At 37.1% G+C, this 18,300-nt stretch overlaps 1 protein-coding gene across 1 annotated transcript in view; it reads left to right on the forward strand.

The window, feature by feature from the left end:
* The window catches only part of LOC140172591 (uncharacterized), a 211,140-nt gene that overhangs the window by 98,331 nt on the left and 94,509 nt on the right, over positions 1 to 18,300 (forward strand). The window contains exons 23-30 of the mRNA XM_072195731.1: positions 2,598 to 2,852; positions 3,857 to 3,991; positions 5,361 to 5,492; positions 6,324 to 6,581; positions 10,203 to 10,457; positions 12,280 to 12,537; positions 14,112 to 14,372; positions 15,031 to 15,285. Coding sequence (XP_072051832.1) covers positions 2,598 to 2,852; positions 3,857 to 3,991; positions 5,361 to 5,492; positions 6,324 to 6,581; positions 10,203 to 10,457; positions 12,280 to 12,537; positions 14,112 to 14,372; positions 15,031 to 15,285 — 1,809 coding nt within the window. The remainder of the gene's footprint in view (positions 1 to 2,597; positions 2,853 to 3,856; positions 3,992 to 5,360; positions 5,493 to 6,323; positions 6,582 to 10,202; positions 10,458 to 12,279; positions 12,538 to 14,111; positions 14,373 to 15,030; positions 15,286 to 18,300) is intronic.

An 18,300-nucleotide genomic window follows, 5' to 3' on the forward strand; every position in this document is an offset into this window, starting at 1 on the left:
GCATACCACTTTGTCCAATTTCTTTTTCTCATTTCTTCACAAAATGCAAAAAAATGCAAAAAAAAATGCATGGGTGTAGTACCCCCTTAACAGTTCTCAAAGTAAACTTTCTGAATCTAATGATATGTAGTTAAAGTGTATGTAGCTGGGATGAAAAGATATGTCTGATGTGCTCTCATGTCCCACAAAAAATACTGTCCAAACATTCATACCCCAGCCCTTAAGCATCTTATATATTTCATGCATTTATTGTTCTTATATTTCCTGTTCTTTTTATTCTTGCTGCAATGAGCTGCAAAGGGCCTTGGTCAGCAATGCAAAGGATCTATAGAAATGCTTATAACTATTATGTTATGTTATGTTATTGGCCACATGATTTTTACATACTAATTATTGTCTACCATTTTAGCTGATAAGATATGATTATCATTATGAATTTCATAAAAATGCTGCATATAATTTTGCATGCATGAAGAATGCATTATTCCTGGATTGGAATATCTGTCATTATTCCTGGATTGGAATATCAGTGACAGGAATTCATACAAAATAATAATCTGAATATTTAGGCATTCTTTGTAGCATTGTTCAATTCTCAGAGGATATAAATCGGTATTTTTATCCTGTAAATTAATTAAGCAATACTGAAAGAACAACCCTTTCTTGACCATGTTAACCCTATCGTCACTACCAACCAAATTATTGGCCTCTAAGAACCATTTTGATTGGTTGCAAAGAGGCCTGTATCATATATTGAGCCAATCAGAGATATGGTAAGAATAGTCAGTATGGCTGAATGGGATTAAACTTAATGCAGAGAGATCTGACAGCTCTGTTTTGATTGGTTACTCAGACAATTATATCTTGTAATTTACCAATCAGGGGCTCTGTAAGAAAGGCATTAGTACCCATTGGTTTAAACAAATACACCATTGCATTTTGTGCACATAATCACAAGAATTGAATCTCTGAAATTGACTCTCCATGATTACCGGCAATGTCTTAAAAAGTATTCAGATTATTGTGTCAAAACTCACCCATTTTTCTTCATATATATTAAGCATGCTTAAAAAATAAGCCATTTTTTACTGCCTCACAAGTTGTACAATATTTGTTTGCATGGTTTGTTTGCATCTATTTCTTTTACATATCATGTAGCTTTGTGAATGCATTAATTAGTTTTGTTGTTGAGTGTACATGTAGCATGTTTAAAGTCGTAGTCATGACATCGTAGTATAGTGTCCAGTAATTTGTAGCTTGAACATTGTATTTTCCTACTTAAATATCTGAGCCTTTCAATACAGGCTATGAAATGCTCAGAATATAAAATAACATGAATATATTTATAAAGACAACATATGATATCCACTAAGGACCGTCGATGTTAGGATTAAAAAAAATCGATATATCGGTCACTCATTATCGATAATAATCGATAAATCGATTTTCCTCCCAATTTTAGTGACCTGAAAATTCAAGTCACTAAGCTTCTAAAATTTGAATTAGGCATATGGAAATGTATTAGAAACTTTTAATAGTGGTGAGGTAAAATAACACTTATTGATTCTAGAAGTTTTACATTTCAAAACACGCCTGTACTGACATAATTGCGGCAGTTAACACACTGCTTACGCCCGATTTTTGGATTTTTTTTCATTATCGGCAACTCCGATATATCGATTTTCTTCCGAAAGTGATATCGGCGATATTGATATTATTGGATAGCCGATTTTTTGATTATTATCGATTCATCGACGGTCCTTAATATCCACATACTGTAGAATTCCATCCACAAGCATAATGCCTCTAAACAGGTTTATTTTGACAAAAGAGACCAAGGGCTAAACCCTTCATAAAAATATAACAATAGATTGGTCTTATGATAATGCATATTTGTACAGCCACCTGTATCAGTAATATAAACTGGCTTCAAAAAGAAACTTATAATTTTTCACAAGGTCATTTCTTAAAATCCTCTCCTTAAAATGAACAAAAATTGCACACAGGATTACTTCAATACTCTACTCTAAACACTGGTCAGTAACCAAACAGTTGTCCAACTGACACAACAGCAAAATGCACTGACATGCAACACCTTTCTGGACCACATTCACAGCGCAACAGATTTTTTTGGCTGGGTTCCAATTATTCGCCTGTGAATGTGATCCCGGAAGCTGTTCCGTGTCAGTGCATTTTACTGTTGTGTCAGTTGGACAACTGCTTGTTTACTGACATGTGTTTAGAATAGAGTATTGAAGTAATCCTGTGTGTAATTTTTGTTCATGTACAGGCGAATAATTGGTAATTTAGTGCCCCTGAAACTAAAATATTTGGTTATGTTATTCATTTGACTAGACCATCTGGGCCATAAACTACCCGTGGCAAAAGAAAAGGATAACACATGTATTGTGGCATTTCAAAAATGAAGTCCCTCTCTAAATATATGTTGAACAGCTGTCCTTTGTGTTAGATCAAAGTGTTCAGCAAAGGTATTATACCCAAAAATTACCGACTCAATATTTGTGGGTATGAATTTTGCGACAACAACAACAAAAACTGTAAAGTAACTTACTTTTTATATTCATTGCTTTCTTTAGCAACTGGAGACACACAGCCACCAAATGTTTTCAACTGTCCAATGGATATCATCCGGACTTTGCCTGCTGGTCAAACATCAGCCGTTATTGACTGGATTGAACCAACTGCTACCGACAATTCCGGTCAGGTGCCAAATCGCGTCTCCTCGCATACTCCTCTCAGCGTGTTTAATGTTGGCACTACACAAGTTGTCTACACATTTACAGATGCTTCTAACAACCAGGCTACTTGTACTTTCAGTGTACAACTCTCAAGTAAGTGTGTATTTTTTAGGGCTGAATACAGCATGGGGGTATACTGTGGCGCAGTGTTCTTAGACTTCAACCTATAATATTATGAGGTACCAAGAGGTTGTGGGTTTGAATCCCTTTGGAGCCAATGTGTTGAGCACTTTGGCAAGGCTCTTCACCCATATTGCCTCTCCCTAGCCAGGTATACAAATGGTTAACAGCTTTATTCAATGCTGGGAAGGTAACCAGCTCGCTGCAGAGGAAGTGTAGCGACCCCCATCCAGTCTCCCTGGGTCTGGCCCTATTGCTTCGAAGAGAGATGGGCATTCCAGCCTCTGGACACATGTGACTGTATGTACTATGTATTTCCCTTACCTTTTTTTACAGCCTTCAGGTGAGCAAACCCATACAAACATTGAGCCAGCTTGAAATTAGCAAACATTGGGCCTGCTTGAAATTCTCTTAGACAAAGAACTCAGCTGCTAAGTTTGTGACCAAAAGCAACCTAGAAAGGATAAAATTTGTACAGATACTACAGAAACACACAATGGAACTTTTATGTTCCTATCATCACTGCTGTTTTTCTTTCTGTTTTCATTTGTTTTTGTAAAAGAACCACCAAATGAGAATTATATATAAACATATATAGATGGATTCTTCGCTTTTGAGATATTCCTGCAGATTTTTAAATATTTGTATCGTCGTTGGGCAGGAACAACCTCCTATGTGCTTGTGGCCCCTGAACATGTTTAAAACAAAACTGCCAACAGGTTACATAGGAGGTTTTACTTTAAACATGTTCAGGGGCCAAGGACACATAGGAGGTTTTTCCTGCCCAACGATGGTATGCTTTTGCAGGGTCATTGGTAGTGCATAAGAACTTATAGGGCTACCTGAATGGGTGATTCCATTTGAAATCTGCACCCCCTTGTGTGGGAGATTAATGTCTTCCATAGGGGAGTATGTCTATTAACTGGAATAACCCAATGAAAACCATTATCAGTAACTTTTTGTCTTTTCCTTTTTAGGTACACCTGTAGGTGACACTACACCCCCTACTGTAAATGGATGTCCCAACAACATTGTTGAATCTTTGCCATTTGGAACTGTTGCTACAGGCAGTGCTGTATCTTGGACTGAGCCAACAGCCACTGATAACTCAGGTATGTGAGAAACAGGAGCCTCATAGCCTGAGAAAACTGACTGAATCAGCTCTCAATTTGAGGCTGGTTTCATACTTTCTGCTGCTTGTTGCTGAGTGGCGTGACGCTTCATCATGCCGATTGCCCTTGTCTGCAAGCGGAGCGGCACACTGCTGAGCAGCAGCGGCATGACTCTAAAAGCCACTCTTACTAATGCTCATACGTCAGAGCGGCACCACTCCGAGTTGATTTGAATTCAACTCCCAGCGGTGCTTGCTGATGGTCACCGCTAGCATTTCTGGTGCAACTGCGCAGTGAAGTAAAATCATCTTCAAAGCGGCAAGCGGTAGGAAAGTATGAAACCAGAGAATTTGTTTGGTGCAAAATGGCACTTCACTTTTCAAGCTGCGGTGCAGTTCTCATGAGGTGCAATTTTAAGTGCATGTTTAAAAGTGGTTGAGTTTGCTTAGTATCCCAAATATCTGTGAAATGAAACACCCTGATGAAAATAGTGTAAAAGAAAAACCTAGATTACAATAATAATATGGGATGCAGCACATCAAAATGGGGACTTTGCAGGTGAAGTCAGTTTTGAAGTTACAGACATAATCCACACAATAAAGGTAAAGAAATAGCATTGGGCTGGCCATCTTGCAAGATTAACAGATAATAGATGGAAAAAGAATGTCACAGAATGGAAGCCTTGGCTGGGCTCAAGACACCAAGGTTGAAAATCAGATGGAGGGATGAGTTATCAAGTTTCATAGGGATCAGGTGGATGGCAAAAGCAAGTGACAGGAATCTTTGGTGCCAATTGGAGGAGGCTTAAGGTGGTACTACGCCCCTTGATAAATTTGTGACTATTTTTGCACTTTTCTCAAAAAATAATAACACACTGGTAACAAAAGTTATGTATAGGGGCAAGGAATCCAGTTACTACACTGGAATTTCAGTGACTCAAGACAAGTGGTACGTTATTTATGATAAGAAAAGAGGTACCGCTAGAATGTACCTCATTTCTTAACATATATAATGAACCACTTGTCTTGAATCACTGAAATTTCAGTGAAGTAATTGGATTTGTTGCCTCTATAATATACATAACTTTTGTTACCAATGTGTACTTATTTTTTGAGAAAAATGCAAAATTAGTCACAAAATTGATCAGGGAGTGTTGCCTCTATAATATACATAACCTTTGTTACCAATGTGTAGTTATTTTTTGAGAAAAATGCAAAATTAGTCACAAAATTGATCAGGGAGTGTAGTACCACCTTAAGTTTGTGCGGCAGTAGGCTGAATATGGCTGAACATGATGCTTTGAATGTGAAAAGCACAAAAATAAACGTGAGTGCAACTTTTAACTTTTATATTGTATAAAATATTTCAGGTGTTATCCCTACAAGGACTGTGAATTTCATGCCAGGTTCTTTCTTCCCTATTGGAGTCAGGGAGGTGGTCTATACCTTTGCTGATGCTGCAGGGAATACAAATCAGTGTAGATTCTTGGTCACAGTTGCAGGTAAGTTTGATTTGATTTATTTGGTAAATTAAGAGCTTTTTCTTCTTCAAGAATATAAATGTTCCTACATATGCGTTATCTAAAGTTTGTTCGGCTTATATAAGGTGGAAATTATTTGGCTTTTGTTACTGCACGAATCAATAAAGTCGCAACTCATGATTGCGTAAATTCACATAAGCGTATGCCAGCCACGCATTATGCAACGCACAACTAGTGTACGCATTGCGCCCAACTGCGTGCATACTATTCTATATCAATACACGGTGTTATGAGTCGTATTTTTCCGCCTTATATAAACCGAACAAACTTTTATTTAACGGCATGCGTGATTGGTTAAGAGCCAGTCGATTATGATTACGATTTGTGCTCACTTTATGCCTTCACTACCTATAAATGAACCTTATTCATACATTCCAAAGATATCATAGTGTTCTAAAGTAGATTTGGTAGTACTTCCATGGTCCAGCGGGTATGCGCTGCTGATGGGTGATCGGTTAAAAGTGGCACAGCTAACACAGACCATGGAGGTAATGAAAAATGACTTCAGTAGTCACTTTTTTAGGAAAATTTGAGGTCATATAAGGTCAAATTAGTAAACCTGGTTGGATTTTTTTAACGATTTTATCTTATTGTGATGAAATATGGTGAGAGTAAATATCAATATGATTTTAATGAAATTAAAAGCCAGTAAGTATTTTGCAGTGTCATTAACCTAACACTGTATTTTTATAATCAAGAGTATAGGTTCCAATATAAGGCTTATATATTAACTTGCTAAATCTACTAACTCACTCACTATTAATGTCTTTCTATTCCAACAATGCAATCAAGTGAATCCAAATGACATCACACCGCCAGTTATATCAGACTGTCCCACTGACATCTCAGTTGACCTGCCTAATGGTGTCACAAATAGTATCGTGTCATGGATAGAGCCTACCGCCACAGATAATTCAGGCGTAGCGCCCTCTGTCTCACGCACGCATGTTCCAATGACATCATTTAATGCCGGTCTGACTGAAGTCACTTATACGTATACTGACCAAGCGGAAAACATAGCTACTTGCGTTTTTACGGTGACACTAAATGGTAACAGTGAAGAATTATTGGTGTTTATGCATGCTGTACGATATTGCATGAACGTTTCGTTGCTTTGTGATGTAGTAGTAGTCCTATTCATTGAATTTGCATGTAACTGAATTGACTTGACGGTGAAAATGCATCAGTCTTCTTCTTCTTCCTATATTCGTGCTGTACCTCAATGTTGAGTATTATCACACGTTCCTCAATGTTGAGTATTATCACACAGGCTTTACGTGCATAGTTAATCATTGAACTTATGTTCAATCCTGGAATCTCGGAATGATTGCAGATATTAACAAGACTTATTAGATTAAGCATGGTATAATAAATTGTACATGTATATGTATGTGTCAGAACTGGTGATGGTACTCCTCTTTTTAAATAGCTCTGACATTTGACTTGCACTGGGATGACTCTTTCTGTACCTGGGATCACCAGCTTTACATGGCTTCCGAACCACATACACATGCCAATACCTGCATGTGCTTAACAGTGTATGTGTGTCTTCAATCTCTTCTATTGCTAGTGAATTGAGATATGAAATTTGTTGTTAGTGTTGAGAGTGTTTCTGTTGAGCTTCCAAAAGTTTCTATTGAAAGATTCTTTCCAGAAATATCTGATGATGTTAACTGCCTATCATGCCATGATGAGTTGGCTGGTGGCAGTTTGGTGCGTGGACAATTAAATGGAAATTCCTATTTCTCACAGGCATGTGTTGTTCTAAAAATTGTTGTGCGGAGCCCTTGTAATTCCTCCAACCATCAGTTTGTAATAGGGCAGCACATCTGTTTAAGGGGCTATTTTAAGTATTGCATGTACTATTCAAATTCAAAGCATGTTAAGAAGATAAAAATATAGTTTTTACTTCTTGTGTCTAGGTTTTTTTCAATATCAGTGTGAAGAAGCTTTCAAATTATTCTCTAACCGAATAGACCTTTTCAAATCAAGATCGGAAAACCGCAGTATTTATTCAGTAAGCTAGGGGGTCAAATTGGAATCATGTACCCTTTTGAGTGAAAATACAACATATTTAGCCAAAATCAACATGAGTCATTTAATATAGAGAAATATTTTCTAAAGGTATTGAACTAACACTTCCACTATTTGGCACTTCACAATGTGACAGTAAATGAAAGAAAAATGCGAATGTTTGTCGTCTGCAGCACATTTGATTTGGTCTTCGTGTGGTCTTCGCAATATATTTGTGTCTTTCACGCAGATTTGTGTTCAGACGTAATAGTTGCGTTTGCATTAGCGTTGATGACCCGGAATTGTAAACAGGGTCATCCATAACAAACTTCGGAAAATTTTGATTTGAAAAGGTCTATTGTATATGCATGTACTTAAGAGTATTTCCAGAAATATCTGATGATGTTAACTGCCTATCATGCCATTATGAGTTGGCTGGTGGCAGTTTGGTGCGTGGACAATTAAATGGAACTTCCTTTTTCTCACAGGCATGTGTTCTAAAAATTGTTGTGCGGAGCCCTTGTAATTCCTCCAACCATCCGTTTGTAATAGGGCAACACATCTGTTTAAGGGGCTATTTTAAGTATTGCATGTACTATTCAAATTCAAAGCATGTTAAGAAGATAAAAATATAGTTTTTACTTCTTGTATCTAGGTTTTTTCAATATCAATGTGTGTTAATATAGTAAAGAAGCTTTCAAATTATTCTCTAACCTTATTGTATATGCATGTACTTAAGTTTTCTATGAGGCAGTTGAGGGATGCAATTGCCTTTCTATTGCGCTGCTTCTGTTTGCATGTATCATTGTAATCTACGAGGCAGTTGTATTTGTGATGTGGTTAAGCTAATGACTCGTTTGTTGCTAATTATACAATATAGCCAAAAATAGTATTCAGTTTACTTAGTGTTTCATTGTTCTGATCAACATTAAAATTACCATGTGATATCTCTGGAACCGTTAGTCCAATTGTGATTGAGTTTTTATCAAAGTAAAGATCTGAAATTGCCACAAAATTAAATTGAAAACTGAATTTTGATTTTGCTTCACAAACGAATCATTTTGCTTGATTTCATCACATATGCAAAGATGTTAGACTTGGACCATGTTTGCATATTGTTCTTAATGCGCCAGAATATTTTGTCACGCAAACTTTGACTAAGAGGTGACTTGGTTTGGTTCATGTATGTAATGTACTTTGTTGATTATATGCATGATTTGGTCCATGTGTACAATCTTATTAATGCTTAAATGCCTGAAGTTGCATGTTATTGTTTAATTTTTGGTCTTCACTGCAAAATTACGGATATATACTCTTTTGGTCCCCATGTGTGACAATTCAATTTGGGGTTGGGTTGGGTGCTTGGATTATTGGCGCTTATTGGTTGAGCTGAATTTCTACTCGATCGCCGAGCAATTGTGACGAAACGCTTTTGGAAAGCGATGGGCAATCGCCGTCGCTTTTGCATTTGTACTTATCACGGCGATAGTGATTGTACATTTTTAAAACATTAGTTGCTATCAATAATTATTGCTTTGAATTAATTCATCACCAAAAGTTGATAATCGAGAAAGGTAAATTAATTAGCAAAATAATAGATCTAGTTGGTTGCATATGATTGGTTGACGCATTCACGTGTCAAGTGATATCGCTGGGAAGTTGAGATTTGCCTCAACGAGTTGAATCGTTTGATCGGCTTGACGCTTTGGAAATGCAAGTAAACCCTGAGCATGCGTGAGAATCGCTTTTCTGCAAAAGTGATCGAGCATAAATTCAGCTTTACACAAACCATTTGCACCATTTTCCAATACCTTTATTTATCATAATCAATATTGGAGACAAGGGTGGCAGATCAATATGTGCAGTGAAGAAAACCCAGTTTGGAGAACCTGGAGTAAACCTGCAAGTGCAAGAGAGCCTATGGACGGGAAATCAAGTGCATGTAAAGTCATCTGGGAACAGCCGGGTCTTGAAGCAGTCCAATTTGACATATCATCTGTAGCTTTATGACATGTTTTATTGAGTTTTATTTTACAGTCTTTTTTTCTGGAAATTAAGATGTACATATAGTGAGATGGTTCATGCTATTTGATATTTCTTTGAAGGAAATCAACAATATTATACATAAAATTTGAATATTTGAGAATTAAAATGTTAAAAAATACAATAATTAAAATATTTGTTTTTATTCTATAGATGAATCCCATTTCACGCATCTCAATGGCAGCCATAGCTGGGTCCCTGTAGTGTTTATCCCACCTAAAATATGAAATGATGTGTCCTTGGTGGGGATTTAAAATGCATTTCATCACCTGTGTTACACGTAGACAATAGAATGATGAAAGTTTACAACACAATACAACATAATATCGATTTTTAAGCAGCTTTAATCCACCCAATTGGGCAGTCACAACACCGGTTTGGTGCGCCGGGGACCCAGTCATGGCCGACTAAATTCTGACCATCACTTGGCTCGTGGGATTCGTCTATAGTTAAAACATTACAGTGGGGAGGGTGGGCTGGAATTGGTTTGTTTTTAGATTGGGAGGGATCAAGTTAGGGCAAAATGAAATAATGTTTTATGCCTTGTCGTAATAATTATAACATTTGGTAGATGAAGCCACATTTTATTTGACTGTTATCTTATTGCTTTTACAGTTAACACACAAGACACAGTAGATCCTGTGCCAGTCAACTGTCCTAACGACATCACATTGGCTGTTGGAGCTGGCCAAACATCCTCAATAGTCACTTGGTTTCCAGAACCAACAGCAACAGACAACTCAGGGATCACACCCATGCTGAGCCAGACCCATAGATCTGGAGATACCTTCCAAATCGGTACTACTGTAGTTACGTACAGCTTTGTAGATGGCTCTGGCAATGTAGCCACATGTTCATTCACTGTACAAAGTAAGTTTTAGGCTTTCTAAAAGTAATAATAGTTTTGTAAAAGTGGAATTTTTCCCCCCTGTTGAAGACATGACCTTAATCTCCCACACATGGAGTATGATTTTCAAATGGAGTTACCTAAATGTGTGACTCCATTTGAAATCTGCACCCACTGTGTGGGAGATTAAGGTCATATCTTCAAATAGGGGGTGTGTGGATTTCAACTGGAACAGCCCATTTTATTTTGGTAGTGAACTGATTAAAACAAACCCATAATTTCCTTGTTGTTATTTTCACAGATACTATAAAAGTGGAAATTTCATGCTACATTTATTTTTGTGTTTTTCATATTCCAACCTTCTACCTCAAAAATAACAACAAATAAATATATTCCTTTTGTGTATTGATCAATGTATAGGGAAACTTAGAATCATGAACTTAACCCCCTGATGAGCACTACCTGCCGATCTAACATTGCCTCTGATTGGTCCATTACATGATATCTTAACTTTAATTACCAATCAGAATGGAGCTTTGCAAATAATTCACCCCAATTTTTTGTGTGGTGAAATTATTCTAACAATGTTGCTGATTGGGCCAATTGATAATGAAAACTTCTTTTTGGCCAATCAGCAGGTAGTTCTCATAGGGTTAAAAAACAAAGGAACAGTTAGAAATTGGCAAAGTGCGAAAAATTACTCTTGTGTATGGATTTCAACTTTCTGCAGTGTAGTATCCACAAGTAAATGAAAAGGCAGATGCTGTCTTTTTACTTGGAAGGTAGTTTTTGAATTACTGAACCAATACTAGGCTTGCTTGTTCTCATTTTAATGCATTTTTCATGCTGACTCCAAATATGGTAAAAAAAAATTACAATTCTGAAATTTTTTAATTTGAAAAAAAATATTGAAACTTGTTGTCTGCAGTTGACACACACAAAGAGAGGGAGAGTTAAGATTGGTCTCTCCTGACATGAAAACACAGTGTCTAGCTTATTTATTGTAAAAGTTTAAGCTACTACATTCTTAGATATTCAAAAAGTGCAAAAACAAATGGAAGTTTGGGATGACAGATCTACCCTGAATTTATGGAAACCTATGTGATTTTTTGAGCAGTTCTGTGCAGTTTTTAATAGAGTCCTTGTAGTTAATGTGTAATCTGCATCATAATTTCAAACACATTTAATAAATAAGGCATGTGCTTCTGGCTAATCAAGGTAAATCCATACACCCCATATGGAAGACATGTCCTTAATCTCCCACACAGGGAGTGTAGATTTCAAATGGAGGCACCCATTCAGGTAATTAACCCCATTTAAAATTCACACCCATGTGTGGACATATCTTCCACAGGGGGTGTATAGATTTCAACTGTAATAGCCCTGGCACACCCATCAGCTTATTGGAAGTGGCAGTACACCAGTTGTTTAAAAATGGCTGTTTTCTCTAGAAAGTTGAATAAAGGGAGAAATCTCACCAAAATTTGGAACAAAAAAGATTGGATCAGCAAGTTAGTTAGGGTCCATCAGGTCATAGTGAAGCATTGTTTTCATCAAGCAATCAACATTTAAATTGAGGGTTCAGAACCAGAAAGCTGTAACTCACTATGATCAGCTCTCACAAAATGAACATAAAGTTGGCTCCTTGCTTTGGTTTTCAAAAATCAATATTTCCTCCACAATTTCTTTTGTTTTCTATTGAATTTTGTCATGATTAATGAACTGTATCTTCTATAGTGCCCTGGCGACTTTATGCTCATTTTGTGGGACCAGGTGATTGTGAGTTGAGGCTTTCTGGCTCTCAACCCTCAGAATGCTAATTGATTTTAAATAATTACCTTTCAGTAATCCAGATCAGCAATGCATTTGTGACAGACTGTCCCAGCTCAGAAACATACACCATACCAGCTGGACAGACAAGTCGCCTTGTGCAATGGACTCCTGAACCAAGCGCCGCTGACGGGTTTGGAAATGTTGTTCCAATAACTTCACAGACTCATACATCTGGACAATCCTTCCCCCTGGGATCAACTACGGTGACGTATATATTCACTGGAAACAATAATATCATTCTGGAGTGCAGGTTCACCATCAATATTATGAGTAAGTGTGTGAATGTTTGTTTTTGTTTGTTTGTTTGTATAAATGAACCAGAACTAGGTATTAGGCTCAAGTGACTAGATAACTTAGACCTATGAATGCCCATCCCTAACCATGGCAGTAGGTGAAGCCACGTATCCAAGGTGATTTTGGTCAGTGGTCGGACGCGAATCCGGGTATGCGTCCTTGTCAAAGTCGTTGCTAAGCAGTGTCAGCTTCACTACTAGAAACCAAAATCACTGGTCTAGGTGCTTGTTTGTCTGGGGTTGTTGTGACGTTATGGCAAAATTTAACTATAAATTTTAAGACCAGGAAACTCGGGCACTGTCCACATATCGGCTTGATTTTCATGCAATTTTTGACAAAACTAATAATTGAAATAATATTAAATGGATTCATGGAAGGAATTAGGTACATCGCAAGTGTTTCATTATATTTAGAGAGGGAAATCTGATTGCAAACTTGGAATATTATTGCCTAATAAGGGTATGAGTGAGTCCTGGGAATTCGAGTCCCCCGAGAATCCTATTGTTTAAGTTATTTTTTTTTTTTTGGTTTTGTAGTGTCCCTGGACCTAGACCTAAATGCTAGGATCATTCATGGTTGTGTTTTTTGTGTTTTTAATATGAAAATTGATAATTTGTACTCTATTAATGATATTTTTTTTTTAATTCTGGTACCCGGTTATACCCGCCCGAAAAATGGCGCCGGGTACCCGGGCACAAAATTACCCGAAAATCACATCCCATATTGCCTAATTATTTATTCAACTTTCATATGGGAGTTGTTGAGTCTTAATAGTGGGGTCATCGATGAAGCAGGGTTTACTTTAACGCACAAAACATGCATATTTACGCGTTCACACACTTTGCGGACCCCTTCAAATCCAAAGTTCAAAGTCGCAACGCGTACAAAATCTTGAAAACGTATGTGTTCAAATATTACAGGATTTGCATATAGAAACACCCAATATTGTTAAAAACGTTTTCCAAAATGTGTACATCCATATCATAACGATGCACTTGTCGGCTGCTACATGTGTCTCATTTCACATAGTAGCTAGGAATAAATACCAGACTCATATCAAGTGTATAGGTCACTTCAAATCATCCCCAAGTCACATGGTTTGGGAATGTTCTCTGTATCCCTAAACCTTTTGACTTCGGAATGATTTGAAGTGACCTCCACTTCGGAGATGAGTCTGGTATTTATTCCTAGCTATTATGCGAAATGAGACACATATAGCAGCCGACAAGTGCATCGCTTTGATATGGATGTACACAAATCAAAATACCCCTTGGGCAATGTTTTGGACCCCTTCAGAGGAAAAATTTACAGTTGAAAGGGTCCGAAATTTTTGAAAATACCCCTTCAGGAAACTGCTTAAAGAAAACCCTGATCGCGATAATTAATATATTTTTATTTTTTCACAATACTGTCGCCTAGCGCTATATTGCACACCCTTAGCCTCAATTCATCAGTACTGCAAACAAATATATAAAGTAGCCTTTGAATATATCACATGATGCCTCTTATCTCTGATCTTTACTTGCAAATTTACTGCTTGTCCCAAACAGGCGCTACAACTGATACCAATCCACCAGTGGTTACAAACTGTCCCAATGATTTCACCGTGGACCTGCCACCAGGTTTCACCAATGCCGTTGTGTCATGGGTAGAACCACAAGCAACCGATGCAGAGGGATTTGTACCGCTCATATCTCAATCTCATATGCCAATGACTGCCTTTATGGTTGGCACCACAACTGTAAGATATGTGTATGCCGACTTGGCTGGCAATCAGGCGGTGTGTGAGTTTGATGTGCTCCTTGCATCTGGTAAGTAATATTCTCTCTTTCATGCTACCAAGTTTGCTGCCTTCTCAAATTTGTTTTAAATCTATCCGTTTCAAATCTTTTTACTGTCTGTGCAATAATTATATCGGGTGGAGGGAGAGCAGCTGTGTGTTATGTTTTTGCTGACCTAGCAGGCAACCAGGTACTTTTTTTTTCAATGAATTACTTGCATCTCTGACGTTAAATATTCTTCCATTCAAGCAATCAGGACCACTTTGGTTACTGGATAGTGGTAAATTTTGAGTTTATTTTTGCCAAAAAAAGTTTTATTTTTGCACTTTTAGTTTTAGCTCTTAATTTCAGAACCACAAATTTAAAAGCCCACAATAATATATTTGGATTGGGCAAAAAAAAAAGGTTTGTCTCAAAGCTTGCGCGTGCATTTGTAAAATCGCACGATTTGAAAAAAAAAGAAATGAGGAAATTTTATTTATTTAAAAAAATTAATTTTTTTTAGTTTTTCCTGGAAAAATTTGGCAAAAATCAGATTTTTTTCTCAAAATACCATAAAACTCCAAGTCGGAAAAAAAAGATGCATTTGTTTTCAAAGCATGTATGAGCTTTGAGACCAACCTTTTTTGTTGCCTTGTCAAGTTCAAGTTCCCTGACTAAATATACTTGATCTCATTTTCAATTCCAGATATGGTGGACAATACAGCTCCAGTATTCAATGTCTGCCCACAGTCACAGTCATTCACAGTACCCAATAGCCAAGTGACACAAGTTGTTTCCTGGATACCACCAATTGCAACAGATGACTCTGGACAGCCACCGGCAATCACTAACTCTCATTCACCAGGACAAACATTCGCTGTTGGAGATACTCAAGTCCGGTATATCGCCACGGATGGAGCAGGCAATCAGGCTACCTGTACCTTCATCATTACTGTGTCAGGTAGGTGACATCAGAAGGTGGTGGGGTTACTAATATTCTAGGTGGTTTTAGGTATCCAGGTGTATCCAGATGGATGACAGCAGCAGCAGCAAGGATCTTCAGTCCTGTAGGATTAATGGAGTCATCAGGTGATCTGAAATGATATCAACAGGACAGAAGACAAAGATAGAATATTACAGATAATTTATGTATGATCAATTTGTATTTAAATGTTTCTGTCTTTTCAGCAGGTGATTTGTTACCTACAACTTAAAAAACAGGGATGTGATTTGTCTGGATTTTTCCGGATTATCCGGATTTTTTGTGGCCAAAATTTATGGAATTTTATTGATATTCAGCCTGTTTTAGGGCATTTTTGCCCAATTTCATGCTGTTTTATGGATTTTTTATTATTATTTTCTGGATATTTGAATCACACCCCCGAAGAAATTCTCTACATCACCCAGTTATGCTCTTATGCATTTCATTTCATGAAGAACAAAATTCAGTGTTTGTAAAATACACAAGCTAAGACTTTTTGTTCATTTATATCATATTTTAAGATATCTGCACCTTATATAATCACATTTTTAGCACTCATGATTTGGAATGAAATTATTCTTGAGAATTTGTCATAATATTTGATATTGTTTTGCATCTAGCTTTAATTTTTTTTTTATTGTATGACACATCAATGGGCACCTACATGATACTTGCTTGTCAGTATGGATTTGATTATTTGCATCATTTTGCACTGCATGAAACACCTGTTCAAGTCTTCTTAGTATAAAATGACTATTTGATGTATGAAGAAAGAATATTATAGGCACTTTTTAAGGGATGGGAAAAGAGTTGTCATAAGCTATCATGCCCCGTTCCTAGTGTAGATAAGACTAGGATTGAAATAATATTATTTCAACTGGAATAACGCAATTGGAAATTAGCAATCCAATAAACTGAGTGTACTACTGAGATGTTTAAAACAAAGTTATGAACTGGGTTGTCACCAGGATCAAAAAAGTACTGGTTAAAATATTGAAGGCGAAGCGTAGCGACTAGCGAGTGAAGCTCTTGCGCCTCACACTATCTTTTTAGTGAACGCTAGGGATCGGGCAATAGTGACATAGTGACAACCCTGATTATGAACCATTTGTTAGATAGAAGTAACTAAAAGAGGCAAGATTCTGACTGAACTCCCGTAAATCTTATCCCGTTAACAGTTGAAGGAGTAAGAGACTTAGAACCACCGGTAATAACCGATTGTCCAGGGCCGGTCACTCTTGTGGCCGTTGGAGCACCGTCTGCTATCGTCACATGGTCAGAGCCTTCAGCTACTGACAATTCTGGCATCACTCCAGCGGTCAGTAGAACTTACATCCCTGGACAAACCTTTCTAGCAGGCACTACTCAAGTCCAGTATACGTTTACTGACCAATCAGGGAATGTGGCCATTTGTTTGTTCCCAGTGACCGTAAAAAAGAGAATAGAATCCAGTGGTTTGCATGTGGATATATATATTGCATGGCATGACACGCATGGCTTTCACACACATAATTTAGTTTTTTTTTCATCCAAAAAATTTAACTGCAGGAAGTTTTAATTTGTAGTAGGATGAAGTGTAGCCAACATTGTTTGCATAATTTTGTGGATAATTTGTTTTAGATGATGGCCATTTTAGCCACACCTTTGTGTAATTATGTTGGCAACACCATCTCTTGTGTGGTATAACATAAAATGTTTGACCTTTGCTATTGAAAAAAGGATATAGAATGTTCTAACATAATGTAGCATCACTATATATTTATCATTAGCATAATAACTTAGGGCTGTAGCAAAAGCTAAGTGCCAACTTGGGTGAATATTGTCTGATTTTATTTCTTTTCTTTTTTTGATGATTACTTCTGTTTGTTTTGAAAAACATTACAATTTTTATAAAAATAAAACATATATTGTGTGTATTTTTGTAATGGGAGTTTATATGACCATGTATACAGGAATATGGAGAGGGTAGTCACTTAGGGGGCTATTAATTAATACAGTTTTAGGCTTGAAATACCCCCCAAAAAAAAAACCAAACAAACAAGCATTTTGTTTTTTCAAAATATTTGCACAATATCTTCAAATTTGCGGGTATGTCAGGTGCATACTAGTTCACTTACAAGACCTTGTTCTCAACCAATAAATGTTCTATGCCTCAATGCTTAAGACACATATGTCATCTGCTCACCAGCGTGTCCAGGATCATTTCCTGGGGGGGGGGGGGTCAGAGGGGCTTTCAGAGTTATGCGGGGAGCTTAATGGCTAAAAACGGCTGATTTGTGCGGGGGGGCTTCAGCACCCAAAGCGCCGCCCCCTGGACATGCCACTGCTGCTTGTGCAAAACTCCTATCATTCTGGTTACTTGAATACCTGTTCAGTTCAGTTCAGTTCAGTTCAGTTTATTTCATCCATTCAAAATACATGTTAACATAATACAGAATAATATTTTCTTGTATAAAACAGTGTGGAACATTTTAAATTATATGACAAAAGTATGAGAAACAGAGGATGAGGATGCCACCAAACGCACAGCGTGATGACGTGGCACCCTATACATAGTGTTTCAATTTTACAATAAGCAAAACAAAATTTAATTGATCTGACAGCCTATTATTTTACCCTTCGGTATTTCCCCTTAGAGGCATTAAGTATTTTTTGTGAATTGTCAACCCTAGGAATTAATTGCTTAACCCTCTGGACACTACTGGTCATCTAACAACATTTCTGTTTGGTTGATAACTTGAAATACTCATTTCAATTGCCAATGATGACTAGACTATTTGCGGTCAAACTTACATTTGCAGATGATCTTAGTAATATGCTCCTTGATTGGTTCAAAATTGGACACAATATTCATTTTGGCCAATCGGCAGGTAGTTCTCATGGGGTTAAGATTATTATACTGTGGCAAAATTTACTTTTTTTCTGAAACTCAATATGTGTCTCTTTGTGTGTGTTTGGGAGGGGGAGAGGTTATTCACCAAGTTTTAGGTTGTT

Source organism: Amphiura filiformis, chromosome 16 (assembly GCF_039555335.1).
Source record: "Amphiura filiformis chromosome 16, Afil_fr2py, whole genome shotgun sequence".
NCBI classification, from domain to species: Eukaryota; Metazoa; Echinodermata; class Ophiuroidea; order Amphilepidida; family Amphiuridae; genus Amphiura; species Amphiura filiformis.